This window comes from Onychostoma macrolepis, chromosome 15 (assembly GCF_012432095.1).
Source record: "Onychostoma macrolepis isolate SWU-2019 chromosome 15, ASM1243209v1, whole genome shotgun sequence".
NCBI lineage: Eukaryota > Metazoa > Chordata > Actinopteri > Cypriniformes > Cyprinidae > Onychostoma > Onychostoma macrolepis.
In genome coordinates, this window is record NC_081169.1 from 16701050 (window position 1) to 16715594 (window position 14545).

At 36.7% G+C, this 14545-nt stretch overlaps 1 protein-coding gene across 1 annotated transcript; it reads right to left on the minus strand.

Annotated features, from left to right (window-relative positions):
* Positions 1-48: 48 nt before the first annotated feature.
* Positions 49-14005, minus strand: trarg1a (trafficking regulator of GLUT4 (SLC2A4) 1a). The gene is made up of 3 exons (XM_058744853.1): positions 13102-14005; positions 4366-4492; positions 49-3598 (listed from the first exon to the last, which is right to left on the minus strand). The coding sequence occupies exons 1-3, from the start codon at positions 13483-13485 to the stop codon at positions 3588-3590; spliced, it is 522 nt and encodes a 173-aa protein (XP_058600836.1). The 5' UTR covers positions 13486-14005; the 3' UTR covers positions 49-3587.
* Between the last annotated feature and the right edge of the window lie 540 nt (positions 14006-14545).

Genomic DNA, 14545 nt, shown 5'->3' on the forward strand with positions numbered 1-14545 from the left:
AACGGAGACATCACACCACATTACCTGCTCTATTCATGAATTTTGAGGTATGCTGGCTCTGGAATATTTTAGGGGTTTTATTCCTTTGCTCTGTTGAGGCTAAAGTAGACTGCAAGAAAAATTGTTTTCTGAATGTAGCACTACAAAATGAAGCCCTTTCTGCTTAATTTCGTCAATAGCTGCAGCTATGGAGTAATGCATGAGTGAGGGGGTCATCTAATTCTTGGTTTCCTGGGCGGCTCTCCAAAAAGTTAGTTACAGATGCTGAGAAGTCAGTGAGTCTGAAACTGGAGACAGAGATCACAATCTTACTCTATCACCGTTGTGTCCTTGAGCGAGACACTTAACCTGAAGTTATTCCTGGGCAACTGTAGTGACAATCAGGCTGCATCAGGAGTGTCCAGTCCTGCTCCTGGAGGGCCAGTGTCCTGCAGAGTTTAGCTACTTGCCCCAACACACTTGCCAGGACGTTTCTAACTTTGCAGTCTTTGTTGGGACCATCCCTACCCTTGAACTAAACTATAAAGAGTACATTGATTTATTGGTATATGTATTACTACACCAAAAATTGATGTTGATGCAAAAACACTTACTACTTGTGTAAATCATATTAACCACATTTTAAGCCACACGAGAGGAATATGGAAATGTCACCCAGTGCATGCAAAACCTAACTAGCTGCCTGAGAAATTCCTAGGCTGGTGAATTGGCAATAAAGGTTGTTTTAGATCAGTGGTTCTCAACATTTTTCACTTCAAAGCCTGCCATTGTCAACAACGATATTCAAAGGCCCTTAAACAACTTTTCCAGTTGATTATGATTTACTAATTTCTATAAAATATTTGTGGGGCATACATATTCATAAAAATGCTCATGGAGATTTTAATTGACGTTTTCCAGCTTTTGAAATTAGGCTTATATTTAATTTATATTTTTGATTTTACAAAACCATGTGTTTAAAGAAAGAAAAAAAGTTGTTGAGCAAGTGAATTAAAATGAAATATCTTGATTTTTAGCTGTTTTTTATTTCATTTTAATGTTTGGTTTATCTTGCTCTAAGTCATTTTAAGTCGTCTTGATTGTGCCTTGGCCCCTGGTTGAGAACCATTGTTTTACATCACAAATATTCATGTCAGTGTTTCTCGGTCGGTCAGTGATAGTCGCATTTGTGAGATTGTGATAGAAAAGCCAGTGCAGAATTACATTATGTATATCTTAAAAATAAATGTAAAAATGGACATGCAAAGATGTTGTGCAATTCATTATATTTTGAAAGATTTCAATTCTTTTAACATCTCATGGTCAACTTCAGGCAAATAATTTAGCTCCTTGGGGTTCAGCTGACAAAAAGCTCTGTTTTTGTCATTGTTTCTTCTCCTTGCAAATAAAACCATTTCAGGTTATGAGGCTAGATGACTAATAATGGCACTTTAGTCTCATTTAAGTTGGTGGCTAGATTTGTGAGTACTTAAACACTTTGTGTCACTGTGAGCGAGAGAAGGCTGTTAGGGCTGAGTGCTGGAGTGAGGCTGGGCAGAGGGCCATACTTAGAGATCAGAGAACCAGGGAAGTGCAAAATCAGCCAGTAGATCTTGTGCCATTTCCTTAGCTATGCATTATTTACAACAGCAATAGTCAGTAGCATGAAAAATGAAGCTTGTGTGTATATGTGCTTTGGGCAGGAAGGCTTTGAAAGCTGTTGTTTAACTGTGTTTCTTTGTGTAGTATCCTTATCATTTCGCTTTTTGCTAATGCAGTAATTTCCTTGCTGATGTTTCTCTGCTACTGTGCTGTACGCAATCAATAACTGCAAGCAAGTTGTGGACCATGCATGTTAATGTTTATTTCACACTTGCAAAGGTACACTGTAACCTAACATAGAAAAACAGATATACAAGTGAACCAAGAATGCAAAGTTGTACATAATAAATCACAGTTTTAAGACATAGCAGCATTTTTGCATCTCATTCATATTGACATAATGGGTTTTATGAACAACGCAGTAACATAATCGTTTGTAGTGACCATGAGAAGCACAAAACAGTACATTATACAGCATTATGCCTATAAATTAAATGGTCATCTTAGGTGTTTAGGTACTAACAGTCTATTTTTAGGAGATTATACATGAAAGTATACTTTTAGGATACAAAAGTATTGACAGGACATGAGAATTTTGATGAAAAGTAAGTGATAAAGTGCATTGATATCTATGACTGGGCAGTAAAATACTTAATTCAGTATGAATGAAGCACGTCAATAGACTGAGCTGTGAAACATTTCCTTCTTAACTGTCACTCGGTCTAACTAGCCAGAGAAGTGCTGTTATGTATCTGTACCTCCGATTGTGTAATTTTCACGTATTAATATCAGCAGATCGAAGAATTAGCAATCACAGAGATGCAATAAACACTGTGAGGAGTGTCAAAGCAAAGTCCCTTACACACAAGCCCATTCTAGGTGAAGATTAAAAAAAAAAAATGTTTTGTCCACCCTCGGCATGCCTAAATATTTCTATAAATATGTTGATATACATCTCATATTAATATGGGATAAGTCGGGAGATTTATGACAGGGGAACTGGCATTCTGTCCTGGAAAGAACCTCGGGTAAAGATGAATAGTCCTGTGATTTGTTTAGCATACTGATATAAAGGTCTTGGCACAGGATGGTGCTGGCCGTTGCATGCCTCTAGATGAATGTCCATGCTCCAGCAGTTTTTGTCTGGAAAGAGAGGGCTGGCATGCGTAACATTTCAGTCTTACCTCTCTGAGAGAATCTATGCTAGTATGGGACATGTAGTGGAGCCTCATGGTTAAAGGCAGAGCGCTCCATGAACATTGTGCCATTGAAAGAATATAGCATTTGATACACTGGACAATGATGTACATTCCCATTTTTACATACCCACTACTCTTAGATAAAAAACATAGTAGTGAAAAATGCTGACAGTTATTCACATACAGGATCAGGCATGCGTGTGGTCATTTTTTTAATAAACAAAACATACAAAATAAATAAACAAAAATGAAATGTCCAACCCCAATGACCATTTCTGATAAGTCTGACAAGGTCTCTATCTAACAGACTTGTTATCCCTAGTTCATTCCCATCACTTAAACTCCACATATAAATATTTTTATAAAACATACATCATACATTATGTTGCAAATATTTCTGTGCATAATTTTCAAATGCAAGATCAACCAAGAGTAATATAAGGTTAAAATGCAGCTTGCCGGGCGTAGCCATATTTTCAAAGACCATCTTTGAAAAAAAAGTCCCCTTGTCCTTTGTGTCATCCTCAGGCGAGTTCTTGCCACAACAGCAATGTTTTTCATTTACATAATGCAAGCCATTACTGTTCTTTTTAACATATGGAAGTTTTTTTCACTGAGCATGCTAACCTAATGCATGCATTTTTGCTATTTGATCAGATCTTATTTTGCTGCTACAGTCCTCGTTTCTTTTTATCTTATGTGGCATTATTGTTAAGAGGGAGATCTTATTTTAATTACATCATGGGTGAGGTTTTTATTTTGTTTGCAGTAGTGCTGTAGATGGGTTTCTCCTTCTTACTATGCCTCCTATCCAGTTACTGAGGATAGAGCAGAAAAAAGAGCATATGGATCATAACAGCAACACTGAGTATGGAAATACATGCAACTTCTCAAACTGTAGTATGTGAACCGCTCCATCATTTTGGCCCAGAAACTAATTTAGAGTCTCTTAATGAATTTATGTGACATGTTTCTGCTTGTCAAGACGTAATCATTTAAATGGTGGCTGTCATAACTTGTTTTTAAGAAAATCTTCTTAAAAGTATTTTTAGAATTGTTTTTTTATTATTATTTATTTATTTATTTTTGGACAGTTAAATGGTGTTTATTTAAACTTTTAACAAATAATTACATTTTTACTTAAGTAAAATGTATTTACATTTTCCAAAGTTTTTGGTCAGTAAGTTGTTTTTTTGTTTTGTTTTGAGAAATTAATGAGAAATGAGAGTAAAGACTGATAGATTGTTACAAAATATTTCTATTTAAAAAAAATATCGACAGTTTTAGGAAAAATTAAATAGAACTGTTTTCAATGATAATAATAAGAAATGTTTTTGAGCAGCAACAAGTCACACCACATTAAAGAGCATCAAAACATTAATTATTTGAATTTCATGATAAATTTGGCATAACTTTATTTGATCAAAAAACACACTAACGCTCAAAATAAAAGTTTTTCTTATAATTGTATTTTCAAAAAAACAACTCGTTGCGACTCATTTCAACTCAAAATAATAAAGCGTGTCACATCTATATTGTTTAATAGTGGCTAGATGATGAAATAAATGTTTGTAATGTGACATACCTGCAACGACCACATAGATTATGATGCTAAGGAGGCCCACGATGATGGCCACACAGCTAAGCAGGCGAGCCAAGCGTCCCAGGCGTCTTGCCCCATCCATGTCCCCCTGCTGTAGACTGTTTCTGGACTGTAACGAGACAAAAAAGAGAGAGTGTCACAATTCTCATTATAGATATGTGCAGTATCATCTGTTATAATAGACTGTGCGCTCTTTTTCATTTAAACCTTTGTTTGAAATTCAGCATGCTAGGAAGCAAAGGGTCAGAGGTGACTTTGAAATTTTCAAGTGATTTGGATACAGGATGAGGTGAACTGATAAGCGTGTTTCCTTATTAGTGCAGCCCGATGCCACAGCCACCCATTAGACAGTCAGTGTACCCTAGGGAGAGCCTCTCCAGTAGACTGCATTAAAGTAATCAATACTGAGCAATAGATTGTGCAGGAAAAAGCCTCTGACACAGTGGCCAACCAATCTCCCCACACTCAAATGCTAATTCCATTCTCCATCTTGTCGGCGTGGTTTTTCGTCTTGCGATGTGACGTAATCTCATTATCATAAAAGAAAGTCCGGAGTCTTGGGAGTGATGCCGCTGTCCAAGGTGCTGAATGGACTTTGATCAGCTTTCCGAAGCACTAAGTTGAATTTAAGTAGCAAGTAAATTGTACTTAATCTGTACGGCACGATTCCCAAAAGCATTGCTATCTAAGTAGGGTGTACTATAGAGAGTATGAGCCTCAGAACTTGTGAAACTTAAGCTTTTTTCTCCCCCACCTCCCGTTTATCAAAGACGAAGTGAAATTATATTAATGCAAGTTTTTTTTTTTTTTTTTTTAAGTGGACATTGGCTGGCCATTTTCCACAAGTTGGTATGATTCTTTATTTCTGCAACATACTTTGGTTAAAATTTCTCAATGGACGTGTAAAACACCCCTTTTACCTTGTCAAAAACAGCTCTGTTCACAGTGAGCCATTTCTGTGAATGTCCCTTTAAATAATAAGTTACTGCTCACCACCATCCTCTGTGAATATGATGTCGAGAGAAAATGACGACGCTTGTGTTCACTTTTAAATCGTACTACAAATCATCTGTATATTTTACGAGACGTTGTTGCTACAGCTGCTTGAGCGCAAAGACCATAGCGGACAGCGTATAACTGGCTGAGGGTGGGAATATGCAAATACGGGACCGTCAGTCAGCGGTCATATGACGTCATACTGCGCAGAAAATCAAAGACTTTTAGGTTTTTTGAGAATTAAAAAAAAAAAAAAAGTGTGAATGGATTTTTGTCATTGTAGGGAAGTTGTGTCCACACTGCTTAGACACATTTGTATGCAAACACCATGTAAAATGAATTTTGTCTCTGATGAATGATTAAGATACTACTATAGTTTTTATTAATATTTTGAATTAGTTTTTATTTTTATATTTTTTTTTAAATTTTAGTTAGGTTTAGTAACTTTAGTTACAGTAATTAGTAAAACGTGTTTTTGTCATTTTTCTTAGTTTTTTTTTCTGTATAGTGTTTTTATTCATTTTTAATTTCGTTTTTTTGTCATCTATTTTTATCTATAATAAGATGTGACCATTTTTTTAACAGTCTTCACACATTTATGTCAGTATTTTCATTTTTCACACTAGTTTTGTGATTCAGCTTTAGTTCAGCACCTTCAGAAGTGACAGCTCCTGTAATGATGTGCTACTACATATATAGTAATTACATGTGGTATGGCCAAAAGAAAAAGGAATTGTTTACGCAAACATTTTAAATTCTGTTATCATTTAATCACCCTCGTGTTGTTTCAGACCTGTATGACTGGCTTTCTTCTGTGTAACCGAATATTTATTTATTAAAAAAAAAATTTCCAGTGTTGTGTTTCCCAACATACTTCAAATTACTGTATCTTCTTTAATGTTACACAGTAGAAAGAATTGCTTAGATCAACAAGAGGGTGAGTAAATAACAGAATTTTCCTTTTTGGGTGCACTATCCATTTATGATAATCTTTGTCAAGTTGAGAAAAGGAAAATTTAAGAGACTCCAAGCTTTCCGCCATAACACTTAGATAGGAGATAGTGCTGGGGGAAAAAAATTATATAAACAGAAAATACTGGCAATAGGAAAAAAAGCAAAACACAATGTGACTCAGAAATCCTTAAAGTTATATAATGTTAAACTGTGCTAAACACAGTGGGAAGCCGCCTTCACATTTATCACATTCATCCATGATGAATGTACACCAAAGTCTGAAAGGCCGACTGTGAAACCATTATACTCTTAATCATGTCTTCAGTGTTCACTTAGAGCATTTGATAGGACAATAGCAGATAGGATTACAGCTCTATCAAACTGGTTTTGTTGGAGAAACTGAAGAGCTTCCCCCATCACATACACACAATCTTCCCTCACCCACAGGGAGGTTCTTCTTCCACAATGTCACGCTGCAGTTTACCTGTTGCCTTTAGAGCCACAGTATTCAGTTCAGTGCCTCACATGCCTCAATGTTGATGTCCAGATTTAACACTCAAGACAACTGCGGGACTCGTGCAACAACGACATTAAAATCCGTGTCTTGTGGAATATACTTTAGTATCTGTTTTGCGTATGTAGATAAGCATATAGCACTTTAAGGCAGGACCTGTACCCTTCCCTCTCTGCTAACTTGCCCATCGTCTCTCAAATACTGCAGACTGGCTCTGACATCCTAGCAGGGGTATAATATGTGGCTGGAGCAGCACAACGTTATTGATTCCCAAGTCTAATCACTGCGAAAAGCCGTATCAGCGCTTTCAATCAGAAAGAGTCTTTTGAAGATACCGTGTAGTAAAATGCCATCTGCTCTTCTTGCGTTTCAATCTCTTTCATTTAGCATGATGACAGTGCAGTATGTGTCGTGATGCAGCCGTGCAAATGGCTTCTGGCTCTTTGTGTTTAGAGACGCATTTTGCCTGACTGCGGTTTGGAGAATGCTCAGAAACGCCAGTGGATTGTAATGGGCTGTGTGCGGCTTTTCCGAGTAGAGGAGGGGTGTGTCCCGTGACACGGCAAATGGATAACACTGATTCCCCAGGAGCTTTGGCCTGTAATACATTTCTCTTGAACTGAAAAGTCTTCGGCAATTCTTCTGGGCAGATTCGATGACCCCCTTTTCTCCTCACTTTCTCCCTTTCATTGTATGTCACATAAACACACAAGAACGCTCCCCTCCCCCTCTCAATATCTCCTGCTGCAGCCTGGGAGTGAACAGGGGCTCTTAGCTTTCCCTCACAAGCTTGAGCCATTAATTATAAACAGCCATGCCAGCGGCTGGGGAGGAATGACTAGAAAACCTGCACAATGGTGCACAGCGAACAGACCAAGTCCAAAATACATTTATTTTCAATACAAAACCAATAGTGTAATATTTTTTTGTTTTCATTTGACTAGACATAGTAATAAACCACATTCAAGTGTAATAAATATATTTGTTTAAAACTGCAACTATAATTATTAACAGGCTTTTTTTAAAGTGTATTAACACTTTTAAATTTAGATTAGCTTTGGCAATAACTAATGCTCTCTGAATAGAAAGGTCTGTCATCATTTACTCACCCATAAGTTGTTCCAAACCTGTATGAGTTTCTTTCTACTGTTGAATATGGTATTTTGAAGAATGTTGGTTACCAAACAGCTGCTGGTACCCATTGACTTCCATAGTATGGAAAAAAATACTATTGAAGTCAGTGGCTACCAGCAACTGTTTGGTTACATTCTTCAAAATATCTTCATTTTAGGATAAACTTTCCCTTTGAAGTGAATGTTTAAAAACACTAATAATTTTACATTTTAAAATTAATATCACTTTTTTTATATATACATATTGCACTTTAAAATGTTTTGCTCTTTAAATTCACTTGTAGCATTTATAACAATTGGTAAATATTTAAATATTTCAACAAAATGCTGATCTATAGTGTACAGTCTTAAAAATAAAGGTTTCAAAAAGAGGTTTTCATCATAGAAGAACTATTTTTGGCTCCTCAAAGAACTTTTTTTGTGAACAGTTCTTAGTGTGAAAAACTTTTTTTTTTACTACAATGAACCAATGCATGTGCATGGATATAAATCCAAATAATTTATTTAGAATTTATTGTGGAATTTTTAAATCTGCCATTTATCGGTTCATCTGAATTAACTTGTTTTGTTTTTTTTAAATGATGCGATTACTGCTATCTGCCATTTTGTTAATATCTTTGTCTCATATTTTTTCAGTATTCATTTTTTTATACACATTTATATAGTTTATTTATATTTATTTGTCTCCAGCCTCTCTATTTAGCCTGTGGAAAGCAAGCTTCTGTTGTCAGTGCATGAGCAGGTGCACTGGAAACACGATCTCACCCCCTGTTTGCTTTCATAATGTAATGTTTCACTCAGCATTGTCTGAACATGATGACACCATATTACAGTATGGGGCTTGTTTGAGAGACAAGCAACAAGCTGCTTAATGCATCAATATTTTCCATAGCTATTCTATATGAGCTTTTTGTAAAGCTGGAGAAGCAGAAAATGACAGCCCATCGTAGTCTCAAATTCCTGTTATAGTGTAACGGACACAGAAACAAAGCCATTCAGCATCTCAGCTTGCCATATTTCACCAGCAGAAGCTGCAGCGTATGCAGTAACTGCTTTACTGGTCCTCCCACTGCACTGAGATTGGCCAATAAAATCCACCCCACCTCCCCATGCCAAGCCAAATGACTCCTTTCAGCTTCCATGAGCTTCAGCTTACCACAACATCTTACTTGCCACTGTACTGCTTCTGTAAGCACATTGATTTCAGAGTTCCTGATGCATGCCTTCAGTACAAAACCTTGCTAGAATGTTGTCGGTTACAATTGCTTTCTAGATCTCAGCTGAGAGGAACCGTTTCCATGCCTGTGGCTAAGGGAGCATGCATCTGGAATCACCCTAATGGGAATTTTCATAAAGCCTTTCAACACAAAAACTAAATCTTTCTGTAGCATCCTGTTTTGTTTTGTTTTGTTCTTTCGTTGTTGTTTTTGTTGTTGTTTAGACTTCCTCTTGTGACCAGTGGAGGCCACTAAAGTTGCATCCCAAATGACGCATTATACACTATGCATTTTTACACTATGTATTTATTCTCTATGTACTCAACTGTGTGGTGTATGAATTTTATAAGGTTATTTTGTCATTCATGATCAGATTCTGATAGCCCCTCCCCATCTGCTATGTAATTAAAGCTGTGAAAGTTGAGTGCATGAAATGTCCAACATTCCACACTTCTTTTTTTCAATGAATAAAGTGCATCTTTTTCTTTTTGTCATTGTCAGTGTGAATAGAATAAGTACACAATTTGGGATGTGCTTTAAGTCTTTTTTCATCTTTGTGCTCTTATTTTGAAAGTGTTTTAATACACTTTGGTTTCATGATTTTGTTTTTTGTCTTGAGGGATGTTGAAATTGAGCACCTTATTCAGAAAGGAACAAATAATGACTTTGCAATATCGAATATTGGTGAAGCCACATTAATGAAAATGTGCGGTGCGATTTCAAGTTCAAATTCAGATGACGGTGTTGCGTCTGTTTTTGTTGTGCTCATCTCAGAAATCCTTAGTTAATAGTATACTCTAAAAATCTGAATAAAAAAATAGGAGACAATGTACTGTATTAGGAATTTTCCAGTACCAGTATTTTACACTGCATTGGGTTGTGTTTTATAGTTAACGGGAAATGCCCATAAAATGAATGGATAATGTCCTGTGTAATGAGCTGTCGGTGCTTTTTACAAATTAAATTTTTAAAGTCTAGCATTAATGTAAAATACTATATCATAAATATTTGTCTATATTATTGCATAAATATGTTAATGTTTTAAACTTACCAAACAAGATATATGATAACATGCCTGTGTCTCACTCACTCTTCTAAGTGGCTTATTGTTGTTTTGTAGCTCTTTTAGATTTACATAAAGTTTATAATAAAAAAAGAAAGAAAATTCTGAATTTTATACAGCATATTTGCAATATTCAATAGTGTTACATCTAAAAATTGTCTTTTAGAATTAGTTTGAATGCAGTTCTAGTTTAAGCCTTACCCACATAAATGTTATGATCCAAATTCTAATAGAAATCCTACACATTCCGTTTGGATTATTTTATTTTGACTGACCCAAAATGATGCAGAGGGGTCCTTAGAGCAGGTTAGAAGGCTAAATTGATCTGTCGTGCCTTCTGTTGAATTGTCAGGTACACTCTAAAAAAAAATGGTGCTATATAGCACTAAAAGTGGTTCTGTGGCTCGTGATCATAGGGGAACCACTTTTGGTGCTGTATAGCACCAAATCTTGGTGCTTCGGTGGTTCTTCACCGGTTCTTTGGCATGACTGAGGTGCTATATAGCACCACTGCCGTAGAAAGAACCTGTTAAGCCCCTTTAAAGGTTCTTTACAAGAACCATTGTTGGTGCTGTTTAGCACCATTTTTGTTGAAGAAATACAATGCAATATGGCACCTTTTATGGTTCTACATAGCACCATTTGACAAAGCTGCTGTAGAATTTTTTTTTTTTTAGAGTGTATGGTTTCAGCTGTCACTCTGTTGGCATGGATAAAAGGGTTATTTGTATTTGTGTGGACAAACGAGGCTGGGAAACACTATTTGCATGAGTGTGGTCAGCAGTACAGGTGTTTGCAGTAGAATATTGGTAGCTTTCAATGCAGCCTCAAAAACTTGACCTAGATCAGGTTCATGAGGTGCGTCTAGGACTCCAATTATTCAATCTGTCTTAACACAAAGGCTCTGTGAAGGGTGTCGTGCGGGATGACTTTTGATAGGGGCACAGCATTCTGTAATCTGTACTGTAAATCTATATAGGATTTTGATCTTTACAAGAAACCGGAGGACATTTGTATGGCGCCTTTCCACTGATGAGAATGTAATGCTCTAATTTGTGTTTCTCCAATAATGCATGTCCCGCTGAAACACTTAGAAAGTTGTAATGAGCACCGAGCACACAATGATTCAAAATTCACTTAAGGCTGAATTTGACTGTCTTATTAAATTTACTGAAATTATGTGTTTAAAAGCTGCTCTCCTGTGACTCGGCTGGAAAGTCTCATTTGTATCCTGCTGAGGTTATGCACTGCTGAGTCGCTGTTCTTTCAGGATGAAAAAGTGAACAAAAGCACTCATCTCTGATTAGAAAAACAGTGCATACTGTTATCTTCTAACAAGGGTATCTTTTCGAGAGGGACAAAAAAAGAAATGCTGCCCTACATCTATAAAACGCAGGATCGTGCTAAATAGTTTCTTTCTAGACTTCATTAAATACAGATAAATGGTACCACACCCAACATATGCGAACTCTTACTCTCTCAACCTCTAAGTTATGTGGATGGAATTAAAAATTTAATTTGGTATGTTTTTGGGATAAATATTTATATTTGTATCTACGCTTTGGAAACGTGTTTGCCTTGGCAGCCTCAACTGTATGAACCTAAAGCCTGTTCAAAAATAACAATGCTTTCAATCAATATTAGGTTTGCTTTCATTTTCTTGCTTTTTAAGAACACTTTGCACCATATTTATGCTTCCTAATTGACTGTTTTGCTCCACAGTCCCTAGAGTTTGTGCTGTGTAGGTGCTTGATGTGCGGTGAGGGTAGTCTGCACCAATTTTCTGGCGAATAGCTCCCCAGTATGCAGTCAGGTCCATTTACCGCGAGCATATGCAGGGCTGTAAATCACACCTGTCAGTGGATCTGTGCTCTGCTCTCTCAATGCAGCTCATGTGCTTTTGCATATGATTTGCAAGAGTATGGCAAGTCATTTTAGCAATTATGCTCACCAGTATCAATTTAAAACTAAACTAGTACTATTAAAAATGAATCAAATTTATTACATTGTTTTTAAATGCCAGTAAGTAATCCTACTATTAGTGACTAGTATCATAACAGTATATCAATATAGTGACTACTATTGTTTTCACTTTTACTGTACTTATTCATTACATACTAGTACTTATTCCCTTGCTAGTAAGTATCTCAATCGTAACTTGTTCCATTGTTATTGGTAAAGAAGGCATTGAATTCTATGGTGGTCTGTGATTCAGATATCATTTATTAACATTTTTAACATTACTATTTACATTTCTATTTCTTAAACTATCCCAGTATCTATTTCAGTTTTGCTAATGCTTATTAATACCTGGATAGTATTTTTAAGACACTAAGTAGCTCACTAGCTACGATGGCCTTTTACCATATATAAATTACCTACTAGTTTTAATCGTTAAATTAAAAATAAATAAATAAATACTAGTAACAAATAGAATACACATTAGTCTCTTATACAGTAGTTAAAAAAACGGTTTGCACACAACTAGTTAAATTACTACTGAATAAGTGACTAACAGATGCAGGAACAGTTAAGAATCTAATGAATTGTTGCCAGTAAATTTGGAAAAAGATAGCCTGCTAGTGACTACAGACTTTCTAGTTAATTCAACTTTAAAGTACTATAGCTAACAGTAGTTTTAAGGAATAGGCTACCTGCCATACAACAGACAGACAGTGTTTATTGACATGAAAGAGGTTTGTGTTGCTTGTTTGTTCAAGTACTTTCAGCACAATTTCGTGCCATACAGAAATATTTACCATACAATGTGGGACTGCTGGTCTGAGTTAGGAAACACCACCCAAACTTGAATGATTTCAATTATAACTTATTGATACTCACCATAATCGAATAGACCAACGCAACAATGCTTAGTGGCCACACGGGACAAAAGCAGGAAAAAATGACCAGTATGAGGTAGTCTTTGGGTTTCTGTTGCTCTTGGGCGGCATTACCCATCGATGAAGTGCGGCTCAGGCTCACTCTAGACGGGGAGAGAGGAGCCGTCCCGAGCTGCCCCGCTGATCCGGATCTCAGCGGCAGACTGTGGCCGTTCTGATCCCCATCGAGAGACTTGTCACCCCCGACACTGACCGTGAAGGAGCTGGAGGTCTTCACCCCGGTGGGCTCGGTGGTCACGAGCAGTTTCTCGGTCTCGGCTGGTTGCGTTCCGCCGCTCTCCCCCAGATTCGATTTCGCAAACTCCGTATCTGTGTTTATTGCCATTGTGGAAATCCAAAGTTAATGTTTCTGAATGAAAACAACAACAACAAAAAAACTCCTGGCGAATGTGAAATATTATCAAAGTTGTCAGGCGACGCTAATTTCCCATTGTTTACGATTTTTTTTTCAACTTAAAATAACGCGTTTGATTGTATTCATGAGGTTGATATGACTTTCAACGTCGAATGAATATGTCCAGATTTTTTTTTCCTACTAATTAAAACAAGTCAAAGAGGCGTTGTGACTTTATCCTCCCATGTCGATATGGTCATCCTCTCTGTGTGATCGTGTTTAATGGATTCAGTTCCGCTCAGTTCAATCTCCTCTGCCCACACACTCAACTAAACCACAGAGACGCGACTCATCTGGACTTCAGTATTTCCACAGCAGCAATACCCAAACGTCTTAAAAGGCGTTGGAAAACCAGTTTTCTCGTGTAAAAATGAAAGAGCAGGTCCCGTGTGATACTGCAGCAGAAGAACAGAAGGTTAAAGTAGTTGCACAGCGGCAGTAAGTGCAGTGATGTTCCTCTCTCACCTCCTCTGCATCAATGATGGAGGTGCGCTGGTCCTGCAGGACTTTCTATGCAATACTCCCAATATTCTTCCCCTGGGGATGCTGCAATTCCTCCCTGTGTGTTTGCGAGCCTTTTAAAACATTTTATGCCATAAATACATACATTACTTATGCTATTTTCTTATTATTTGGTTACTCAACCAAATAGTCAAAGATTGAAGTGTTTACACAGAAAGAGAAAGTAGCCCATATATTTTGCTGAGTAAAAGTAGGATGCTTGGAAAAGTTACATGAGACTTGAACACCTATTATTGTATCTTTTTATCAGTGATCTCTCATGAATCAATCTAGTGGATGGTGTTTAAATGATCTATCTATGTCCCCACTCACTGACAAGCAGAGCTGAGTAGTAACTGATTAATTGTAATCTGGATTACGTAATCAGATTCCAAAAATTAAGTACTTGTAATTAGAGTAAGTTACATTTTAAAATACTCGTAATCAGACTACAGTTACTTTTTTATGGATTACATCATTACATATTATT

Excerpts from the sequence above, each read along its gene's own strand:
- trarg1a (XM_058744853.1), bottom strand. The coding sequence starts at position 13,485 with ATGGCAATAAACACAGATACGGAGTTTGCGAAATCGAATCTGGGGGAG. Across the intron at positions 4,493-13,101 it reads CGTTGGTCTATTCGATTATG|TCCAGAAACAGTCTACAGCA; the intron begins GTGAGTATCAAT and ends GTCTCGTTACAG.